The sequence below is a fragment of the Antechinus flavipes genome, chromosome 2 (genome assembly GCF_016432865.1).
Source record: "Antechinus flavipes isolate AdamAnt ecotype Samford, QLD, Australia chromosome 2, AdamAnt_v2, whole genome shotgun sequence".
Taxonomy (NCBI): domain Eukaryota; kingdom Metazoa; phylum Chordata; class Mammalia; order Dasyuromorphia; family Dasyuridae; genus Antechinus; species Antechinus flavipes.
Genome location: NC_067399.1, coordinates 329,467,996 through 329,492,105, shown reverse-complemented (window position 1 = coordinate 329,492,105; position 24,110 = coordinate 329,467,996). Strand labels below are relative to the sequence as shown.

The window sequence follows — 24,110 nt, the reverse complement described above, 5'->3', positions numbered from 1 at the left end:
TATGGCAGGGAGTAACTTATAACAAGACTGGAAATATATAAGGGGGCTGCTTTATGCACTTTGAAAACAAAACAGGAATTTGTATTTGATCCTGGAGACAAATTGAGAGCCACTGGCATTCATAGAGACAATGATAGTAAATAATGGATATCATTCACGAATAAGAACAACATTGTGTAAACTACACAGAAAAATTTTATTTATATGTTATGAATACTTTTTTCCTAGGAAAAAATCTGAAAATCCCAAAAAAGGAAAATAATAAATTACAGAAAACTGAAGTTGATCATTTTTTTAACAGACAAGATATAAACTGTCATTGATGTGAAAGTCATTTCTTAATCAACAGACTGTATAGAATCAAGCTTTGTCTCAGAAGACCATAAGAATTAGAGCTAGAAGAAAACAAGGAATCCATCAAGCCTAATTCTTTCCTTTTATACTGGAGAAAATTGAGATCTAGGAATGTCAAGTTAGAGCAAAGATTCAAATTAACATAAATTTAAAAGAATAAAAATAAGAAAAATGTTATATTATTAAAAGTATTATAACTTAAGTTTAAGTAACCAGGTTTAGACCAATCTTATACAGTATTAATAAAAGATCTGGCAAAAACAATTGCTGACTCATTTTCATTAGTTTTTGAAACATGTTCATTGAGAAAAAAGAGGCAGAATTGTAGGAGAGCAAATGTCCTGATTCTCTACTATCTCCTGCTTTAAGAGGGGAGTCTATAAACAATATAGTAAAATTGATTTTATTATTAAAGAGCTGCTTTATGAGCTGGCAAAAATGGGCTTCACTAAGTCTACCAAAATAGTCTCATTTCTGGTTTGGTTGGTTTATGGGGGACATATAGAAATCTAGTTAATCTAGGTTTTAGCAAAACAGCAGAAAATCTTATGAAATTCTTATACCCAAAGAAAAGATGAAGGCTAAATTGATAACTGCATGGATAATTAAGTTTAAAACTAATTTGGATGGCAAAAAGTCAGAGTAAGTAGATCATATTCATCTTAAGTGGAATACTTCAGGGATCTATCTGTCCTTTGTCTTACATTGTTCAACATTTCATGAGCATCCAATTTTTTTAGCCCAATAGTAGCTTATAAACTTTTAAAAAAATTTTTGCTAAATACAATTCAAAATAAGGAAAAAAGACAAAAAGGAAAAAAATCCAAAACATTGCCATGTGCCAAAAAGAACATCAGAGAGAATTCAAAATGATGAGGGATAAGAGTATCAATGTGGAGGTTAGGCAGGAATGGGTGAGGTTACCTTTTCCAAGGCAGAAGTTCGGGAGTGGAGCAAAGGAATTTGCTAAACCCAAAGGCTATGGTAAAAAGCTTTATTGTTAAAGAAACACCAAGAGGGATTCTCTGCAAAGAGTCGTTTTCTGAAGACCCATTTTATGTATGAGTCTAAGGGAAATCTCAGGTAAAAGTAAAATCTTGCCTGGAGTTGTGACTTCCTGCAAGAAAACTTATCTTCCTCTGAGAGGTTGCAAGACCATTTGGATTTGTTACAGAGCTCACTCAGGTCATACAGATTTTACTCTCATCATCTCCCTCCTCAAGCAATAAGCACAAATTCTTTTGGGAAAAGGGTTGAGGGTCTCAGATCTTCCATAGCTACTTCCTGTTGAGAGTGATTGTAGAGCTGGCCATGATTGGGGGGTTGTGCTTGGAGGAGAGAAACGAGATCTGAAAACAGCAGCTGCAGCATCCAAGGGACATTGAGTTTGCCCATCAGTTGTCTCATAATCCCCAGGTCGCAGGAGAAGTTGGAAGTTCGCAGCTTGAAGCCCTAGAGGAAACAAATCTCACAAGCAATCTGAAAGTGCAGGGGCCAAATATGAGCAAAAGAATCATTTGAAGAGGAGTTAGTATAGGGGCCAGTAGGGGCCATATCCAGGAATTCCACCCAGAGGAGGACTGGGGAGGAGTGAGGAACTGCTCCTGGGTGTCTTGCATGCCCGCAGCTTTCTGTAAGATTCTCTCAGTCCATAGCTTGACTTTCCTTGAGTTGTTAATGTACATGCAGCAAGAGGTGTTGACCAAGAATTAGACACCTCCGCTAGAGGCGAGAAGATAATCTAAGACTATTTGATTATCTAAAACCAAGTCAGCCAATGAGTCAAGAGATTCCTGGATCTCCCTCAGAGAAAGAGCAAGCTGGTTGATTATGGCCTTTAGGTAGGAGAGAAAGCTTTCGTGTTCTAAGTGTCCAACCCAGGGAATTAGCATCCCAGGCCCTTTCTTTAAATAGCACAGAACATTTTCCCCAAATCCCCGCTTTTGTCTCCTCAGAGGCATGGGGGCTGTGTCTGAGGCACTGGCATTGTATACAGTGAAAGGGGTAATCAAGTGGCCTAAAGTACAGGACCCGAAGTGTTTGAAAGGAGTCAGGCACCAGGTGGAGAGAATCACAGGTGGGGGAGGGTCCCAGTCAGAGGCATTTCTCTTAATAAGCCCCTTAGAGGTGCTGGAGGGGGATGGGGTATTTACTTTGCACGGATAATATCTGAGGTCAGATTTTAGCATTCTATCAATTGGAATGTTAGTTTTCAGGAGGTTACGGAGGAGCTTTAAGGAAGGAGCTCTAGAAGCACTGGGAAGGAGCTTGCCAAGATATCCCGGAATGGTTCTCCACAGTTACCCTTTGAGGAGGTGCATAATCCTAGGTGCACCTGACCTGTGACCCTTCTGTGCAGCTGGTGCAAGTTGCCATGGTAAAATTGCGGCAGGCCTGAGAGAGATCACCTCATTTGCACCCCACAGTATTGGTGGTGCAGGTCAGTGTCCCCACATCAGGGATATAGACCTGGCCATTATGGGAAAGTGACAACCACTGTTTCTGTGGTGTGGTGATGTGTAGATATGAAAGCCTTCCCAGCCGGAAAGTAGGGGACAGTCGGGGCAAAGTAGTTCCCTTGGAGGTTGGCTAGCACGAAAGGGGTAGCGTCCAGGGAGGAGATAGTGACGCGTGGGAGTGGGACCTTTGCAAAGAATGCATTCGGCTGTATCTGTGGCCACCCTGGGGGTGGTGATGGCACACCTGGACACCCCCATTCCCCACAGAGTCCCCTAGTCTGATCAGGAAGTTGTCACCTCACTGGCGAGGATCCACAGAGTAAAGCCAGGAAAGCTAGAGAGAGAGAGCATCAGGAGTAAAGTCCTCATGATGAGGAGAGAAGAAGATTATAGACATTTCACCCTTCCTTCTCCAGAGATTTCTCAGGATTCTTGTGAAAGAAACTTCAGGTGCTCTGTGGCTCACATGAATACGCTGGGATATCTGAAGGAGAAGTAACAGCAGCAGCATTTTTAATTCTAGAAATATGAGTCCAGCTGGGGGACCCTTTCAGTTTAACTGCCGTTAGAGTGGTCAGAATAACCCTGTAGGGGCCTTTCCACTTTACACCTAAAGGGTCAGATCCCTGGGGCTTCCAGATTTTCAAATACACCAAATCACCTGGATTGACAAGGGATGGGATCTGAGTCTGAGCTCTAAGGGCCTAGGGAGGTGCTCATAGAAATGCACTCAGCTGAGTAGCAAACTAAGTGACCAGATACAGCTCCCAATCCACAAGAAAGTCTGTGATTAAGAAAGGTTGTCAATACAGAACAAAGGGACTCAGCTTAATCATCTCCCCGGGGGCAATTCTGACTCTAGCCCCAAAGTGAGATTCTTCATCCAGTCCTCTCAAGTCTCTAGACATAGTTTAATAAGGATTCTCTTAAGCTTGTGGTTCATTTTCTCCACCTTTCCAGAGGCTTGAGGACATTAGGCAGAGGGGAGATGATAAGAAATGTTAAGTGCTCTGGCTACCCCTTGGGTTACCTGAGAAATAGAGACCGGCCTCTTATTGCTCTGTAAAGCGCTGGGCAAGACAAAACGTGGTATGATCTCTTTCAGCAAACACTTAGATATTCCTTTAGCCTTCTCAGTCCTGGAAGGAAAAGCTTCTACCCAGTGAGTGAATGTGTCATCAAACACCAGAAGCAACTTGAAACCTCTACAAGGGGGCATATGCGTGAAGTCTAGTTGCCAATCCTCACCAGGGTACGTGCCCCTCCTCTGGACTGGCTTCCGGAGAGGTGGGGGCTTAACAGCTCCCTCAGGACTCACCTGGGCACAGATTGGGCAGGTCTGGCAGACCTGTCTGATCGTTTCTCCTAGCTTGTGGCCCGTGAAAACACGCTTCCCCAGGGATTGGAGAGTATCTCTCCCCAGGTGCGTGGCCTGGTAGAAACCAGAGATCAGTTTCCACTGACTTGCCTCTCCTTTCCTTTGCAAGAGCCTTTTCCTGTGGGCTATAATTAGGAACAAAAGACTCAGGCAGCTGGGGGAATAGTCAATGGTGAAAGGGCAGCAGCTTTAGCAGCTGAATCTGCCAGCCTGTTTCACTTAGCCTGAAGTGAATCTCCTTTCTGATGCCCTTTCCAGAATATGACGGGGACCTTTCTAGATTCACGGACGGCTTGCAATAGATGCAGAATTTCTTCTGCATGTTTAATGGGAGAGTTTTTCACTGTCAACAAGCCTCTTTCCAAATATGAAAAGCATATCTGGAGTCAGTGTAGATGTTGACTCTCACTCCCTTCCCCAGTTCTAAAGCTCTGGTTAGGGCTATGAGCTCAGCCTTTAGAAGTCCCAGGAGGTAATGGCTTGGCCTCCAGAGAGCTCTGAAGAGACACCACTAAATAGCCCGCTTTTCTCTCCCCATTCTCAGGAAAGCTCGACCCATCTGTGAACCACTCCCTGTCTGGGTTCTCAAGGGGGGTGTCCTTTAGATCAGGTCTGCTGGAGTAGACAGAATCTATAACTTCCTCACAATTATAGACAACCTCTCCCGGCTGAGAGACTTCAGGGAGAAGAGTGGCAGGATTTAAAGTGCGACAGACTCAGAGAGTCAGGCCAGGGGTATTGAGTAGGAGGGCTTGGTACCTAGTAAGCCTCTCACTCGAGAGCCAGTGGTGCCCTTTGGCTTCTAGAATGCTTTGGACTCTGTAGGGAGTAGAACATCTAATGGCTGATCCAAGGTCAGTTTGGAGGCTTCCTCAGTTAACAGCTGTGGCAGCCAATGCTCTGAGGCAGGAAGGCCTTCCTAGGGAGACAGAGTCCAGCTTCTTTGAGAAATAGGCCACGGGTCTGGGATGGGGCCCTAGAAGGTGGGTAAGGACTCCCAATGCCTGCCCGCACCTCTCATCCACATATAGGGTGAAAGGTTTCTGTAAGTCAGGGAGGGCCAGGGCAGGGGCAGGGGTCAGTTTGGCTTTAAGGGTTTTAGAAGCCTTGGCCTGATCAGGTCCCCATTCAAGAGGAAGGTTATCGGGACCTCAAATAGAATCATAGAGGGGGTTTGGCAATAATCCCAAAATTGGGGATCCAAATCCTGCAGAAGCCGGCCATGCCTAGAAAGGTACGCAGCTGCCTCTTTGAGTCAGGGTCTGGCAAGATTAGGATAGGCTATTTTCGTTCCTCAGTTAGAGAGCGAGAGGTGGGGGTGAGATTGTGGCCCAAATGTTTGACAGACTGGCAGGTTATGTGGGCCTTTGGTCGGGAGACCCTGTAGCCTCTCAAAGATAGAAAATTTAGGGTTTTTGTGGCTGCTGTTAGGGACTCTTCCCTGGTGGGGCTGCAGAGCAAAATATCATCCACATATTGGATAAGGCTGCTGCTGGGCAGCTCCAGTTCCCTTAAGTCTTTGGCTAAGGCTTGCCCGAACAGGTGTGGACTGTCTCGAAAGCCTTGAGACAGAACAGTCCAGGTTAACCGGTGGGGGAGTTCCCCTGGCTTAGCCCATTCAAAAGCAAAAAGGAACCTTGAGTCCTTATGCAAAGTTATGCAGAAAAAGGCATCTTTAAGGTACTGGGTGGAAAACCATTGCATTCCCTGGAATCTCCATAAGAATCGTGTATGAATTGGGCACTATGGGATGAATCGGAATGAAGCCTTCATTAATTGCCCTGAGATCCTGCACCATGTGGTAGTCTCCACTTTTCTAACAGAAAGAATCCGAGTATTGCAGGGAGACTGGCAGGGAATAGGGAGTTTAAACTTAAGGAACTTTTCAATCAGAGGCTGCAACCCTACCCTGTCTTCCTGCTTAATTGGGTGTTGGTGCCTATAAGGAAACACACTAGGAACCCGTAACTTAATGAGGGCTGGGGTGGCCTGCGTGGCTCTTCCAGGGATGCCCTGGTCCCACAGGGAAGAGTCTATGTCCCCACCAGATTTCATAGGGAATGTGGGGGGGTCTGGGAAGGTGCACAAAGAGATTATTTGGAGGTTTGAGCAGAGAGAATTGGGCTTCCAGCTTCACCATCAAGTTTCTCCCCATTAACGGGGTGGGACAGGAAGTGATAATTAAAAAAGAATGTGGAAGCAGTAGGTCCCTGAACCAGCAAGGCAGGGGGAAGGTTTCCAAGCAGTTCCAGTGTCTCCCCTCAATTCCCATCACGTTGTGGGGGAGGGGAGAGCAGGACCCGAATGCACAAGCAGAACAGAAAGGTCCTGTATCAAAGATAAAGGAGATGGGCATACCTGCTATGTCCAAAGTGACCCGGGGTTCGGCAGCGGTAACAGAGCAGAGGGAGCTGAACCCAGGGCCGCGTCAGTCCAGGTCTTGAGAGGCCTGGAAGGCGAGACTGGGAGGCCGTGGCTCTCTCCTTCCCTGGGCAGTTGCTCTTCTAGTGTCCTTCCTGGTTGCATCTAAGGCAAGGGCTTGGAGGCCCACCTTTCAGAAAGTAATTCCTTGCCCAGTGACCAGCACCTAAAGCACAATCCCTGGGGCTCTTTGGAAATAGGGCAGCTAGAATCTGGGCCTGCTCTTTGTTCTTTGCTCCGGCCTTTCAATCCTCCTCTGATCCCTGTTATTGAATACCCCAAAGGCAACTTCCAATAACTGAGTTAAGGGAGTCTGGGGCCCTAGAGCCAATTTCTTCAGCTTTCATCTTTTATCTGGGGAAGACTGATTGATAAAATGCATGCCAAGGACAGTGGTCCCCTCTGGAGAAGTGGGGTCCAGATGAGTGTATTTCCTCATGGCCTCTACAAGGCGACCCTAAAAGAGGGCAAGGTTTTCCTTAGCTGCTTGGGTGATCTCCCTAAACTTGTTGTAATTAACCTGCTTCTTAATCCCTTTTTCATGCCCTCAATGAGGCAGGTTAGGAGATGATCCCTCCTCTCTCTGTCCCTGCTCCCCTCCTGATCATTCCAGCCGGGGTCTGAGATGAATATGGCTATGGCCCCTGCTTAATATCTATCAGGGAAGAAGCCATGTCATCCCCAAACTTCTGGGCCAGATCCCAGATCCTCTTTTTCTCCTCTATGGTACAACAAGAGGAGGTAATATTAACATCTCCCCAGGACAGATTGTACTGGAGGGTAATGGCTTTAAACTCTCAATATACTTGGTGGGATCCCCAGAGTATTTGCCCAGTTTCTCCTTAATTTGGGAAAGATCTGACACGGAGAAGGGCATCTGCACTCTGAATCCCCCCACCCCCCCCACCAAGGGTCGGCCCCTTCCCTCAAGGGGCAGAGTTTAGAGGAAGTAGCCAAATCAAGGTCCTGAGCAGCAGCTGTGCCTGAATCAGGCTCGTGGGGAGAAGTAAGTAAAGGACAGAGGCTTGGGGGCAGGGCAGCCTCAGAAGGAGACAGGAGGGAGCGGGATGAGAAGGAAGCCCCACTTCTCATCTGAGAAGGACTAAGTAGTGGGGTAGTCCTGGACTCTGGGACTCTCTGGGGGAGAGGAGTTGGATAGCGTGGGATCCGACATCCTCCGTCTGACGGCTCTGGTGGCAATTTGGGAGCGTCCTGCTGAGGGCCACGGGTGGTGGTGGTGGGGGAGGCAGCTGCTTCTTGCATCCCTAAGGGAGTAGAAAAGAGGGGATCATTTAGAGAATCAGTGTTTATCTCCAGTTTCCCCACAGTAATCTTAACTAGCAACATTCTGTAATCTAACCTTAATTTAGGATCCTGAGACAGACTCATAAAGGCCTGAACATAGGGAACCTTGGTCCAATTACCTTGTCTCCGGCAAAATAAGTCTAGTTCCCTAATAGTAGTGAAATTGATTGAGCCATTAATTGGCTCCTGGTTGTCTAACTTATATTGTGACCAGACAGTATTGCAAAAATAGATGAGCTTTTTCTATTTTAAATCTCTCAAGCCGAATTTGTCCCTCTTTTTCAAGAGACGGCCTAAGGGAGAATTTCTAGGAATGGAGGAAGGAAGCTGACCCATCCTGCCACAAGCCCCAAGCTTTCCCAATTCTATAGCTCTTGTCTGCTCTAGGAATCTCCAGAGAGACAGAAAGATGTGACAAAGGCTCTCCTTGGCTATTTGTCACCCTGGAGAGGTTGTCTGTCTAAGCATCCTCAGAGAGACAAATCTGCACCCACTCAAAGCTCTAAACAGCTCCAACGTGCATGCCCCAGCAAAGTCAAGCTATCCCCCACTATAGAAGGGTGGTATGGTGAGTTTACCTCAGCCAGAAAAACCCTCATGGATGAAAACCTTGTGGAAGGGCAACCAAATGATGAGGGATGAGGGTGCCGATGAAGAGGTGAGGAAGGAATGGATGGGGTTCTTTCTCCAAGGCTCAAGTTTGAGAGTGAAGGAATTCACTAAACCCAAAGGCTATGGTAAAAAGCTTTATTGTTAAAGAAACACCAAGAGGGATTCTCTTGGCGGGCATATCATTCTTAAGAAAGAAGTGATCTACCAGGAATCATTTTCTGAAGACTCATTTTATGCATGAGTCTAAGGGAAATCTCAGGTGAATGTGAAATCTTGCCTGGAATTGTGACTTCCCCCAAGAAAGCTTATTTGCTCCAAGAGGATATAAGATCATTTGGGTTTGTAGATCAAAGGAGACTTTTGTGTGTGTGTGTGTGTGTGTGTGTGTGTGTGTGATTTTTACATAATTTTACAGGGCTCCTCATTAAAAATATATAATAATTTCCATTTCAATAAAGCATACATAGTAATAGAAGAAATGATATTCATTAGTGCCCATCTTTGCTTCCTTGTAGGTTATTCTTCTGTTTTCTGCTGAGCACTTTTTACTTTATGCTTTTTTCCTTTCATCTCCCTTAAAGGCTACAATTAAGAATAGATATATTTATATATATATGTAAGTATTGAGTGTTTATATATATATATATATGTATATATTCACACCCACACACATATACTTATATCTATATAGACCTACACACAAACATACCTGTATATACTCAGAAACATATATATGCATATATATATTACCCATATGTAAATAAGCATCCAGAACAATAATAATATGGCCAACATATAATGTAAATTTCTTTTTTGATTACATCTTTAAAATTGACTTTGTCTAAGATCAATGATTTGACTTTTTTTAAAAATTCTATTCCTGATCTTTGTTGTAATATTGGTGTATATCTCTTATTTCCTATCCCTGATAACTCTTCTATTTTAATAACTTGTTATTACTTAACCTCCCTCCACCCATAGATTCCTTCCTTATCTTCTCCCTCCACCTTCATTCCTTTCCCATTAATATATACATCTTGTCCCACTGTCATAAATCTACACATCCTTCTATGCCTTACCTTATCCTATTTTCTGCCCTCATCCTTTATCCCTTATTTCTTTGTAGATTTTGAAGGGTGTTGTATCCTTCATGGCATATATATGAGAGAGAGAGAGAGAGAGAGCCAGAGAGAGAGTTGCCTATTTAATCCATTCCCAACGTAAGTTTCCAGAACTACAACCCCTATGTCTCTGTGTCTAATTCTTCCTTTGCACTTCATTTTCATCAATCACATAATTACTACTTTTATCTTTTCCTAGACAGTTTTGCTTTTTAGATCATACTCAACTCTGCCCCAATCTTTCTTTTGAGCAACCCAATTACTGTCAATCTGAAACATATGATATACATTTCCATATAAAAAACAATTTGTCCATACTAAGTTCCTTAAAATTAATCTTTCATATTGACTCTACATGTTAAATTTTCCATTAAGTTCAGATTTTTTTAAACGTCCTGAAAACCTGCAAATTGGTTGAATGCCTTTTTGGGCATAGGTCTAAGTCTTTTGATTGTCTTCATATGATTCTAGGACCTGAAGTCTTTTATTGTGGATGCTTGATAAATCCTATTCAATTCTAATTGTAGCTCCAGCATATTTGAATTATTTTCTTGTTTCTTGCAAAATTTTCTCTTTAATCTGAGGGTTTTGAAATTTGGCATTAATATTGTTGTTCTGAAATACAAATGCCAGAACCACATCAATACGATTTAAGTGGAGAGCTTGTTGTAGCTAACCCCCAAGGTTGCAAAGATACTGAATGTTCCAGAAAATAGTATTCTCATAACATTTTCATAACCTTGAGAATACATAAGAATAAAAATGTTTTATATTCTTTTTTTTTTTCATTTTTTACATTTTGATCTCATAGATTTACTGGCTTCACCTTGTCCAATTCTAACTTTCAAAGAATTATTTTCATCCTTAAGAGTCTGGATCTCCTTTTCTAGTTGGTTGGCTTTTTTTCCATAATCTTATTCTTCTTGGATGATTTTTATTTTTGGTTTATCCTCAATCTCTCTCATTTGATTTTTAAATTCTTTTTTGAGTTCTTCAATAAATTCTTTCTGGGCAGGAGCCATTTAATGTTTCTCTTTGGGGTAGAAAAAGCTTTTTTTTTTTTTTTTATTTCAGTGCCCTCTTCTGAAGATGAACCCCAGCTCTTTTCTGAAGAAGACATCTTTCCTTCTCTGTTCCTATAGTAGGTTTCTATGTTAGATTTCTTTTTCGCTGGTTCATTTTTTTTTAATGGAAAATATTAGTATAAGCATTTCTAATTGTGGGAGGGGGAGGGAGGAGAAATGGTGCCTCTAGCTTCTGTTCAGCTTTCCCCTCAGACCAGGAATCCCAAATCAAGAGCTCCCCGCTCCTGAAAGTGCTCACAGCCAGCAGCATCCTTCTCCCATTGCTTCTACATTCACTGGTTGTGCTGACTTCTCACCCAGAGCCAGTTTCAGTAGCACAGCTGGGCCTGGCATTCCTAATCAGCCGAGGTTCCTTCAGTCTTCCCCCAGTGAATTTCTGTGGTTCCCCCTGAGATTCCAGCTAGCAGTTTTACATTTCAGGAAATCTTTTAAAGAATTATTTGCACAGAAATTTCCCACTGAACCTTTTTGGGGGAAGAGAGGTAATGGTTGTTTCAACTAGTGAGAAATAATTAATAGACAACTGTCTCATGAAGATAGATGGCAAAATTATCATATGACCCAGATATATCACTAAAGAAAAACTTTTTGATCTCTCTGAATCTTTAAATTAATTAGCAACATACTGCATACTGTAATCATGAAAGATGAAGTGGACCTTAACTCTAAATAGAATACTAAATTAAGAAAATCCCAGATTGAATCTGTTCTATTGCTTACTCCCTATGACTTGGATTAAGTCATTCTGTGACTCAACTTTCTCATCTGTAAAATGATGAAACTGGAAGTAATGCTTTCTGGCTCTCAATCTTATGACACTATGAAATGTTGTGGAAAGACATAGAGCAAAACTTTATTTAAAACAAATCAATACCATAAAAAAACAGCTTTAATAATAAATCTAAAGTTCAACAGTTGTTCAGTAATGCCAACAACATTCAGGTAGTTTATACCTTCTGGTCATGTCATTATTTAAGAAAGTAACTTTCTTTTCTTTTTTGCTGAGGCAATTGGGGTTAAGTGACTTGCCTAGAGTCCCACAGCTAGGAAGTGTTAAGTGTCTGAGGCCAGATTTGAAGTTAGGTCCTCTTGACTTCAGGGCTGGTGCTCTATCCGCTGTACCAACTAGCTCCCCAAGAAAGTAACTTTAAAATACATTGTGCATCAACTCTTTCAAAATTATTTGATGATTACTATCTGTATATTTTCTCCCATTTAGATTTGATTATAATGGATGCATACTTAAGTTATTTTTTAAATAAAAAAGAAAAGGAAGTTACTTTCTTAAATAATGACATGCCCAGGAGAAGGTATAAATTACCTGAATGTTGTTGGCACTACTGAACAACTATTGAACTTTGATTTATTATTAAAGCTGTTTTTTATGGTATTGCTTTGTTTTAAATAAGTTTTGTTTTATGCCCTTCTACAATATTTCATAGTGTCATAAGATTGAGAGCCAGAAAAAAAAAAAATTACCACTATTTAGAATTTAGCATTATTTCCAGAATTAGCCAGGAAAGAAAATCCTTTCTACTAACAATGTAGTAAAAATGACACAAAATTTCAGAATTTTTATTTTAGAATTTTCATTAAATTATTTTATTATTTTAAGGAACAATAATTCTAACATCTCTTCAATAAAGCTATCTAAACTGAAAAGCTATTGCACACTACTACTTTATTCTTTGTATTAAGTCAAAATATTATGTAGGTGAAAATAAATAAAAACAAATTTTGTGGGTTTTTATATACCACCACCATTGTCAAGTCAACTTACACATATTTACATATTTATTTTTTAGGAAACAGAGTAGAATACCATTCTGAATTACAGCAAAAAATATAAGCTAGAAATAACCAAAGGGCTATTTATTGTTTGCCTTTTGAAGTTTAACTGAAGCAGTAGGACAACACAGTACTTCATCATGGGACTTGATTCTTGCAAGTAAATAGAACTTGGATGTTTTGTTGGTCTTTTCAGAAATCTAGTTCACAAAGTTTGCAGACGATTAGATGGTATCAGCTCTGGCAAAAAGTGCAAAGAGTTCACACATTTCACATTTGATTCTCCAGCTTGTTTTTATTGGGAATGCTTCTTGCATTTATTGGCACATGTTCCATCTTACTTAATGTCCATTGGCTCCTTCTGAAAGTATCCTGGAAGGTTCTGTATACCTTGCAGTAAGTATGTAAAAAAGTGCAGGGGCTGGCACCAAAGCCAAGAGTGGCAAGTCTTGCTCTAATTTATCTACTCTGGAAATGGAGATTATTCCATAGGCATGAAGTAACCAGTGGCTGAAGAGAATAATTAACCTTTTCTTTCTGAGAAGAAGATCTTTGAAGGACTGTATATAATAAAATAAAATAAAAAAGAAATGAAGATATATGTTTGACTAATAGAATTTAACATATCTTAAAGTATCTTAAGTTCAGAATTCAGAAAACTATTGCCTATATTTTTTACATTAAAATGTGATAATATATATTGAAACATAAAAGCTTTTTGGACATGACCAATGTGGAAATTTCTTTTGCTTGATTATACTTATTTCATTTAAAGTTTTCATTTTTCTTGATTTCTCAAAGATTGAGAGGGATAACAAGGAAATATTTGTAAAAAAAAAAAATTAACTTTAAAAAGTGTGACAAATAATCATAATCCCCTTTGAGATGCAAATAAAAATATTTTCACCATCAAAATTATAAGAAAGCAAGTGATTTCTATCTTCACAGCTGGTTAAACTATACTCATACAGTGCTATGGAGGAAAAAAGGGAGTACCATTTCATTCACTTCTCCCACCTCTAAAAGTCTAATGACTACAGAAACTAAAAAGGATACATGAATATTACACCTTTTTTAGCTCTATTACAGCATCTCTTTGTATGTAACTCTCCATAATCACAAATTTAAACTTGAAAGGTGCTGAAAATAATTTTTTACTCAAGTTCCAAATATCTAGAAAAGTTGAAATCACCAAATTTGTGAAAGATCACAAAGATAAATCCTGGATGGGGAAACTGCCTCTACCAATTTGGCTGAGCACCTTTTCTGCAACTTATATTTTTACACAGTTGCCCAGAACACTAACAAGCTGTGATTTGCCAAGGTCACACAGCTAGTATGTGTCAGATGCTAAACGAACTCAAGTCCACTAGACCAGATTAAGTAATATATTTAGTATAATTTTACTGTAAGAACACATTTGGTCATACACTAATTATCTGCAAAAATATGTATATAGCATTGTGACAATACAAACTCAAAAGTAGATTTAAGTAAAAAAAAAAAAAAATCCATGATCTATGGAGGATATAGAGCAATACCATAATTATCCAAAGAGTAGAATTCAGTCAATCTCAAATATCCAGAACTACAATGAATTAGGAATAAAAAAAAAAAAAAAAAAAAAAAGAGGCTCTTTGGTAGTGAAGATTTGTAAACTCCAAGATAATGTCAGGTTTCCTCTCCTTCCAGAAGGAGAGAAACCATTGCTGGGTAGTGGTTTGTAAGCTAATGCATAGAATGAGACCTGGGAAGATCCTAACTGCTTAAGAGCAGCAGCTGAGGTGGGATACATTGACCAAGGAGGAAGTAACAGACATTCATATCTCTGAGAAAGGAAGAGTTAGCTCAAAAAAGACCAAAGATGGGATCACTGTGCAGTCTGGGGAGACCTACATATATTTCTCACTTTGAACTTCCTGTATTATCCTATGTGCTCATGATTAATAATTATGACAATCCTGAATTATTAAAAAAAAAATGTTCACTATGTTAATTAAGAGGCATGTTGCCAGAATGGTGGTAGAACAAAGAACTCTTTACTGAAGTCAATCAATCTAAATTACCAAGATAGAGGGGATGCAATCTGTTTTATTAGGGAGAATATCTAGATTGAGAAAATTTTAAATCATGAAAGTACTAAAATGAGTATACTCCATTCAAGATGGGAGGGAAAGGAAAGATCTTGACTGAAAAGATCTAATGCTGAAAAGAGTAAATCTCAGTTACATGAAAGACGAGGTTTAAAAAAAAAACTACCATATCTTAATGTACTAGTATTTTTCAGCAGTTTATTAAGCTGTTAGTTAAGTTTTAAGAGTTATCAGACATTCTCGACTCAATATAAAAATGACTCTTAAATCTGTAAGATCTCTTTAACAATAGGTAAAAAGGACTCTTACCTCTATTTCTGAAGCAGACATGTATACAGCCAGGGTGACCAAGGACAAGACTAATACAATATATGGAAAAGCATAATCTGCAGGACAAATAATACTGTGTTTGAAAAAAAGAATCAAATCCTCATCTTAAGTAAATTTTAGCAAAAAATCAAAAAAAAAAAAAAATTGACAATTTCACAGAAGCTGTCTTTGAAAAATCTACATAGCTAAATTTACCTTTGGAAAAAGTCTGATTATCAATGTGCTTTGAAAAAGCAAATAACTCTGCCTAAAGGACTATAAAACTGTGCATACCCTTTGACCCAGCAATAGTAGCATATGGTCTATATTTCAATGTTCAAAGAAAAAGGAAAAGCTTCTTATATGTATAAAAATATTTATGGTAGCTCTTTTTGTGGTAAGAAAAAATTAGAAATTGAAAGGATGTTCACCAATTAGGGAATGGCTAAATGGTTGTGGTATACAATTGTGATGAAATATTATTGTGCTATTAGAAACAATGAGAAGGATGCTCTAAGAAAAACCTGGAAAGATTTACATGAATTGATGCAAAGCGAAGTGAATAGAACCAGGAAGAGATTATAAACAGCAATAGCAACACTGGATGATGACCAACTATGAATAACTTAGCTATTCTTAGCAATACAACTATCCAAGACAATTCCAAATTGGCTTGATAAAAATGCTATCCATTTCCAAAGAAAGAAAAGATGGAGTCTAAATGCAGATCATACTTTTTAAACTTTATTTTTCTTGTTTTTTATTTGTGGCTTTTTTTTTTTTTTTTTTTGCAATATAGCTAATATAGAAATATGCTCTACATGATTCTAACTTTTAATGAATAGTTCTTAAAATGACTACTTTATGGTATAATTTGAGATCTAGTAATGCTAGACCCCCTTAACTTCTGTTGGGGTGGTTTGGTTTGATTTGGTTTTGTTTCCATTATTTCTCCTGAGACTTTGTCATTTCACCACATGAATCTGTTATTTTGCTAGTTCTTTAAAGTAATCCCTCAGAAATTTGATTAGCATAACATTCTATGTCTTTAAATTAGGTTGTACTGTTATTTTTATAATTTTAGTAGGTATAAAGTATATCAAAAGGCTTGTTTTAACATGACTTTTATGGAAATGTTTTACATAATTTCACATGTGCTTTCTCAATGTGGGGAGAGAGGGAGGAAGGAAAAGAATCTGGTACTCACAAAGTTTTAAAAAACAAATGTTAAAATTGTTTAAATGTAACAGAAAAAATATGATTTTTTAAAGATTGTTTACCTTCACAATGAAGGGGGAAGATAAAGAGAGAATTTGAAACTTACAAATTATCCTTTAAAAATGTTTAAATTTGTTTTTACAGGTAATTGGGAAAAAAAGTTAAAACATTCCTTAAAAAAAAAAAAGAAAGAAAAAGCAAATGTATCATTAAGATCTCTCCTCATGTAAAAATTACCTAACTTTCTATTTCATGTAAAGTAATCCAGATAGTCAAATAAGGAAGAACGAATCAGAAAAGAAAACTTTAACTAATATCAGTATAATGATGCAAAAATATTAAATATAATACAGAGAAGAACTATACAGAAGTGAAATGAGAACCTGGAAAACAACAAATACAGTGCTTACATAAAGGCCAAATTTGTCTTTGAAAAAGAAATGAAATGTTCCTCCCTTTGTTCTTTTGACAGATGGGGCAGTGTGGGTATAGAAGACAGTCTATACTGTTAGACACAATTATTGTGCTGATTAGTTTTACTTAACTTCTTTCCTTTATTTTTTTAATTCTTTGTTACCAGGCTCACTGGACAGGAGAGGGGAAGAGTTATAGAAATGAAGGTGAGGTAAAAACAAAAGATATCAACAAAATAAATTTTAAAAGAATAATTGGCAAAATAAGGTATTGCAAATATATGACATCAAAAGCCATTCCCCAAAACTAACTGGTAAAAGGATATAAAGTTTCTGAAAAAAGAAATGTAAATGATAACCATATGAAAAAATGCTCCAAATTACCAAAAAGAGAAATGGACAATAAAACTGTGGTTTCACTTCACAACAAGAAAATAGGCAACGAGGAAAAAATATTAAAACAGTATTGCAGGAACTGTGGAAAGGCAAATACATAAATACTGCTGGTAAATTAATAAATTAACATTTCTGAAAACAATTTGGAGGTACATGAAAAAAAGGTCAAATTACTCATATTCTGAATCATTAATATCATTACTAGACATATATCTTGAGAATATCAATGGCATAAAAAATATTTTCAGTAGCACTTCTTGCAGTTCAAATAACTAGAAAGAGGATGAGTGTCCATCAAGTGGGGAATGGCTAACAAACTGGCATATTAATATAATGAATATTATAGTGTCAGATGAAAGAAAAGGTGAAAAATAACTCAAAGAATCTAGGAAGACATATGAAGTGATCCATAAATAAGAAGAACAGATATAATAATATGCAGAAAAACAACACTAAAATACATCAGAATTTGAATTATGGCAGTATCTAATCTTGACTCCAGAGAACTAATCTCTAAACAACTTTCTACTCCTGAGTAAAAAGGACGTGGACTAAAAGAACAGAATATCATATTATGTTGTCAGAAATGGGTAATGTGCTTCTAAGACAAACTTACACTCTACTTCAAGTATAGGTGTTTAAAATGCTTAAAGAAATAAAATGACATTTTATATACAAATAAAAATGTATTTCACTAACATTACTCCACTTACATAGAAGGCCTCCTCCAACCGCCTGAATGACGGTTAAAATTGGGAAGAAGTAAAGTGCTGCATAAATACTCTTAAATCGATCAGACTTCCCTAAGCCACAGGCAATCTTCTTTACCAAAAGTGGTCGGAGTAGCATCATTAATACCAAGCAGAAGGCATAATAGATAAACACAATGGTATATCTATAAAACAAAATTAGATCAATAAAATTTAAAGTGAAAAATAAGTAAGTGCATAATATGATGCTATTTCTATGAAATCAAATTTTAAGTAACTTTAACTAATATGTTTAGTTTTTAAATTTTCTTTCATAGCCATTTTCCAATCAAAAGTCTAAGAAGGTTCAGAATATATATAATATATATATTATGTAAAATATATATATTCTTTGATATGAAGATTAAGTTTTCAGATCTTTTATAAAGATAATACTGGAGTACACCTCCAGAAATGTCATAAATTTAAAACACTGATTTTCATGTGTAGCTTATAGAATCCATCTCAAAATTTTAGTTATATTTTGTATTGCGAGTTAGGCAAATCCTTCTCACATTTCAAAAAGCTCTATCCTAAATATCTAATCCTAAAATATTTCATTACGCTAATTGGATTTTGTTATATATGGTATGTAAAGTAATATGAATGTGTATACTTATCTTTAAAAGGCCATGTGATTTATCTTCATTAATATTTTTATTTATTAACAAAAAACACACTTAAGGATTAATGCTGACCTAAGGTACACTTTTTCATCTTTAGCTCCCTCAAATTCACTCAATGTAAGCTTTTTTTTTTTTTTGTTTAGCATGAAATAAAAAGCTCACGTGGTTTTAATTCTTAGAACCCAAACATCAGGTTAGTGTATTTTCTTTACCAAGTAAAATGTACCAATTATAAGTGTCAAAAATCTACAAGAAATAATTAGTATTCTCATTCATATTAACATTTCATTGTCATAAGTTATTATTTTTAAAATGGGACATTCTGATGAAAATTAAACATTTACTATATCACAGGATCACAGATTTACAATTGTAAGGGCATTTAAAACTAGTCTTCCCCATCTACTCTCTCTCATAGTTCTTTATTATATTTGAGTAGGGATTTTAAAAAAAATTTTTGGCAGTTGGATGCTTAGCACAGCACCTAACACATAGTCAGTACTTTGTAAATGTTTTTGCTTGGCTGATTATAGCTAGATCTAATCATTTACCCTTCTACTCACAAATTTTCAAGTGTTTCCTTCTTGTCTACCTAATAAAGTTCACATTCCAACAACTGGTATTCAAGGCTCTTCAGAATAAAGTATCATCCTACCTTTCTAAACTTGTCTATTACTACCTCCTTTCACATGGTCTCTATTCCAATTAAACTAAGTTACTTGCTATCTCTTGAACACGGTCTTTGTCCTTTTCTTCTATTAAGAATCCTAACTTGTTCTTAACTTGAAGGATTCATGAAACTTTTTCAGATACTTTCCACTAAGAAAAAAATTTTCCTCCATGAACTATATTAAGTACTTTTCATCTTTCTGATACATTTTTATATTATTTTACATTTAAGTAATGTATGTGTGCATATCATATTGCCCTGCTGCATTATAAACTAAAAGTAAGCAGGGGTTGAATACTACCTGAAATTTTTCTTCTTTAGGGCTGACTAGAAGCTAAATAAATGTTAAAGTGAAATGAAATAAAGTGAACTAGGAAGAACTCTATACTTACAGTGGGTAGACAGCTTCATGAGTACAGTGTATTGTGGTAATATAATCAGGACTTGGGTTATAGAGCATGGTATACCAGTCAGAAAGCATTAATACTCGACAAGAACGAATTTGCAGAACACCAACTGGATCACTCACAAGTAATGTAACAATAGCTGCGATACTGCATTCAAATAAGGCAGTTACATGCTGAAATAATGCACTGGAACTAGAGGGAGAAAAAGGTGGCAAGAAATTTATAAAGTTTTATGTAGCTATTTCAGAATCTGATTTCTAGAAACCTTTTACCAAAAAACAAAAAAACTTTATATACAGAGAAGGTACAAATATGAAAATTGAAAAGAATTTTAAATTAATCTAGTAAATAAGAGATACCCGTACCAGTTTTAACACTAACAAATAGTACAGTTTAAGTAAAAAGTTACACAGAAGGGCAACTAGATGCTAACAGAGTGGATAGAGCACTTGTCCTAAAGTAAGGAGGACCTAAGTTCAAATCTGATCTCATACAAGTATCTACTACTAGATGTGTGACTCTGTCAAGTCACTTAACCCCAAATGCCCCACACACATACACCATTCTGAAATTATCTCTACCCCTTTAAAATTAAAGGCCAACTATGACTATTACCAAAAAAAAAAAAAAAAAAAAAAAAAATGTTTAGTGGGAGTTTCCAGTCCACTTTGCTGGATATATTTCATTAAGAAATAATTTCAGTATCATTAAGGTGGTTTCAGAATTCACTGAACAATCAAACCAAAGAACACTGATTAAGAGACATCAATCAAGAAAGATACGTTACATGGTTCTATCTTGGACCCTGTTATAGAAATGTATTGGATAAAATTTACAGATAACACAAAGCTGGGTGAGCAAGGTATCTGATGATAGAACTAAAGAGATCTTGAGAAGCTGAAACAACAACATAAAATTTAATAGGAATAATTATAAGGTCCTGTAATGGTTAATTCAAAGTGCACCTAAACAACAATGTGAAGTAGCTGCTCAAAAAAGTAAAAATTTTAGGTCGCCCAAACAGAAAAGGTACTTTCTTGTATTTTTGTCTAATATCTGAAATACTGTATCCAAAATTGATCCCCATATTGACAACAAATTCAACTGAATATATCTTAATAGAAAGGATAAAACTATTGGGATAAAAGTTATTTCCAGGATATGTATACAGTCAAACCACAGACTACTTATTTAAATATCAAATTCAAAAGCATATTAGCATGAAGGGAAGAAGTTAAAACAGCTTCAGCGTGACCTTTATCATTTCCTACAGTTTCATGCTATAATAATCCTTAATGTAAGACCTAAAATGACTCCCTAATCCCTAACCAAACAAAGCATGTCATTGTTGATAGTGATATTATTACAATTTATCTTTAAGTTTATCATTCCACCAACTTTCTTCCCTCCATTAAGTTAAAATCATTTTTAGGCACTGTTCTCTAAGAAGCCTCTAAGAAGAATAATTCTTTTATGAATTATTTTGAATGACTGATTAGAGTTAAGTGCTAACTCTTGAGCAAAGCACTGTACTAAGTGCTGGGAATAAAAATAGAAAAGATATAGACTTCTCTCAAGGGGGTCATACACTAATTTTGCAAAGGAAATTAACATTTTCTGATGTAAATAATCACTCCCAATTTATTTGTGCTTTCCTCCTAATTTTTCAAATTAGGATTCAAAATTAGGATTAATCCAATTACATCTGTATTATTGTAAACAAATGTTACTAATATCATTCCACTAAATTAAAACATTTGTCAATCCTGTAATTATAAACATTAAGTCACAGCACTGCACAACAATTAGATACTATACCATAACTATATAAAATCATCTTTTTTAATATCCTCAAAATAAAAGACAAATAATATTTACTTTATTAATTAAAACTAATCAGATTTTGGATGACTATGACTCAACTATTCAACTAGATCAGTGCTTATAATCTGAAGGTAAATAATTGAAGATATTTAATTTGAATGCTATAAGATATTTTTACAACAGGAATTCTTAATCTTTTTATCATGGACCCTCTGGGCATTCTTGTGAAGTTTATGGCCCTCTTCAGAATAATGTCTTCACAATGCATGAAATGCATAGGATTATCAAAGAAACTAATTATATTAAAATATACTTATCAGCATTTTACAAAGCTTGTTCACAAATTTCAGGTTAAGAATTCCTATCCTGGAAGATCCTTTCCCCAATTTCACCCATAAGCAAGGTTAACTAACCTCTTTTTGCCTGAATACCACTCAATGAAGAACCAGTGGAGAACAAGAGGAAGCAGGGCCATAAAGCCAAGGTAGAGCCAGTCATAAAGTTCTGGTGACTCTGTACATGGCTGACAATATTTCTGACTATTTGTTCTCTGTCCTCTTGGGCACACCTAAAAAATACAAAAATTTTCTTATTTATATTATTATTTGGGGGATATTAACTAAAAGCATAAAAACATAATTGCTCTGTAAGACCATCATTTCAGCAGTCTTCAGAAATTAAAAAGACATTATTAAAGCATAAATGTGCTCCCTTCACGGAATCTACATACGCTTTCTAACTTATTAAATATTTTATAATGAATGAACTTTATTTGCTAAAGTTGTTAATAAACAATGGGAAACCTACTAATTAACTGAATTAAAAATAATTCTATAGGGATAGTCTGTGGGTAAAAACACTAATCTATACTATTTAATATGCTACAGTAAATAATAAAAATAATTAGAAATTACTATAAAAATGATTTAACATGTGCCTAAGTAAATATAACTTTGCAGAAAGAAACTGCATTACTCTGCAGATAATCAATATAATCAAATATGAACTTTTATAGTAACTTTGATAAATTATGGAAACCTTTAAGTAAAGCAAAAGAACCAAAATTTTACTTTTAAAAAAACTTTAAAAAGCAAGGAAGATCAAAAACTGACTGATGAGAACCAGATCATTGTACAAAGCAACAGTAATATTATGCAATGATCAATTCTGAAGTACATGGCTCTCTTCAACAATGAGATGATTCGGATCAGTTCCAATGGTCTTGTGATCAAAAGCACCATCTATACCTAGAGAAAGGACTGTGAGAATTGAGTGTGATTCACAACATAGCATTCTCAATCTTTTTGTTGTTTACTTGCATTTTATTTTCTTCATCATTTTCTTTTCTGGTTTTGATTTGATTTTTCTTATACAGCAAGATAATTGTATGACTATGTATGATTTAACACATATATTGGATTTAACACATATTTCTACCATGTTTAACACATATTATGGGAGGGGGGAAATGGAACACAAGGTTTTGCAAGGGCTAATGTTGCAGAATTATCTGTGCATGCTTTGAAAAATAAAAAGCTTTAATAAAAAAAACTTAAAAATAAAATAAATTTTGTAATTACTTTTCACAGATATTAAAAAAAAAAAACAAAACTGGCTGATGAAGCCCTAAATAATGGTAAAACTTACCCCACATTCTCCATATATCTCGGTTGAGCTATTTTTATATATCAATGTCTTCCCACAGTAAAGTCCAAGGCATGCTGGTTGAATATCAATAGCTTTTGAAAAATAAATGACAAAATTATAACATATTACTGAACATACTAATGACATAACAGTAGTCGAAGCATTTTTGTGCAAACATTATAACATATTTTAAGGTTACTTCAACATATCACTAATCTCCTTTAAGTGAATGCAAGCTAAATATGCAAGCTAAATATTAATAAATTAGATTCATAATTTTAAACAGTGAAATTACTTTCCTGGGCCTTTGAAAACCCTGAAGAACTACAATATTATTATTAATTTATTACTTAGCATTTTAAACTGAAATTTTAAATTTCTCCAAACCTTTTCAATCCTTAAAGTACTATTAAAAAAAAAAAAAACTTTAGATTCAGCATTTTAAATTTTGAGATCACTCCCCCATCTCCATGCAAAATGTTAAGTATTACATAAACATTATTTAAAAACATACAGCTTCTTAAAATTTTGATTTCACTCTATCTCCATTCCTTAATGAGATATGTAAATATTACTTATGATAAGCATTAGATTCAGTATTTTAATTTTGAAACCACCGTTCTCTCTCTATTCCCAACACATAACACAAATGGACTTCTTTTCTAGTAAGTGAGTTTATTTCACTTTAAATACAGTTCAGCTTCACCCGCTTTCCCTTATGTTCAGGCGCTCGGATTACATCCCACCCTGGACCCCCGGAAATCCCAGTCTCTAGGAGGTTCATTTTCCCCGACACACAGACCAGGGTCGCGGGGAGACTGCGGCTGGTCCGGCAGAATAGGGGGTGGGGAAGGACGGCTGAGAGAGCGCTGGAGGGATCAGGCCCGAGCAGGGTCCTCCACCGCCTCCACCACGGAAGAGTGAGGTGGCGGGCGAGGCTAAAGTCCTCGTGGCTACCAACGACTACTAACCACTCACCCATTGGCCTTTAAGACAGACAACCAAGACTAGCCTAAAGCCTGCACCAGCCAGAATGATTACATCCGGGCCGCAGCAACCCCCAAAACTGGTAACTGTGGCTACCGCTTGACTAAAGCTCCGCCCTCTGCCTAGGGGCGACTAGTTCCGGAACACTCACCCATTGGTCTTTCTGATTCCGGATCAGGAAAGGCCACACTACCCAGATAATCACATCCGACAAATGGGAGCTCTAAGCTCCTCCTTCTCCCCCAGAG

General features: G+C 37.0%; 2 protein-coding genes across 4 annotated transcripts in view; one reads left to right on the top strand and one right to left on the bottom strand.

The window, feature by feature from the left end:
* Positions 1-3,142, top strand: part of CCDC175 (coiled-coil domain containing 175) — a 137,668-nt gene extending 134,526 nt beyond the window's left edge. The window contains exon 21 of the mRNA XM_051977762.1: positions 229-3,142. Coding sequence (XP_051833722.1) covers positions 229-262 — 34 coding nt within the window. The 3' untranslated portion in view covers positions 263-3,142. The remainder of the gene's footprint in view (positions 1-228) is intronic.
* A 9,165-nt stretch (positions 3,143-12,307) lies between these two features.
* JKAMP (JNK1/MAPK8 associated membrane protein) lies at positions 12,308-24,109 on the bottom strand. 3 transcript variants are annotated; one of them, XM_051977760.1, is made up of 7 exons: positions 24,014-24,109; positions 22,876-22,967; positions 21,642-21,796; positions 19,390-19,596; positions 17,666-17,847; positions 14,926-15,002; positions 12,308-13,083 (listed from the first exon to the last, which is right to left on the bottom strand). In XM_051977760.1, the coding sequence occupies exons 1-7, from the start codon at positions 24,015-24,017 to the stop codon at positions 12,865-12,867; spliced, it is 936 nt and encodes a 311-aa protein (XP_051833720.1). In that variant the 5' UTR covers positions 24,018-24,109; the 3' UTR covers positions 12,308-12,864. The 3 variants fall into 3 exon arrangements, with proteins under 3 accessions (XP_051833720.1, XP_051833719.1, XP_051833721.1); XM_051977759.1 differs by lacking the exon at positions 24,014-24,109 and adding an exon at positions 23,854-23,970; XM_051977761.1 differs by lacking the exons at positions 14,926-15,002; positions 24,014-24,109 and adding an exon at positions 23,854-23,972 and having other exon boundaries at positions 12,799-13,083.
* Between the last annotated feature and the right edge of the window lies 1 nt (position 24,110).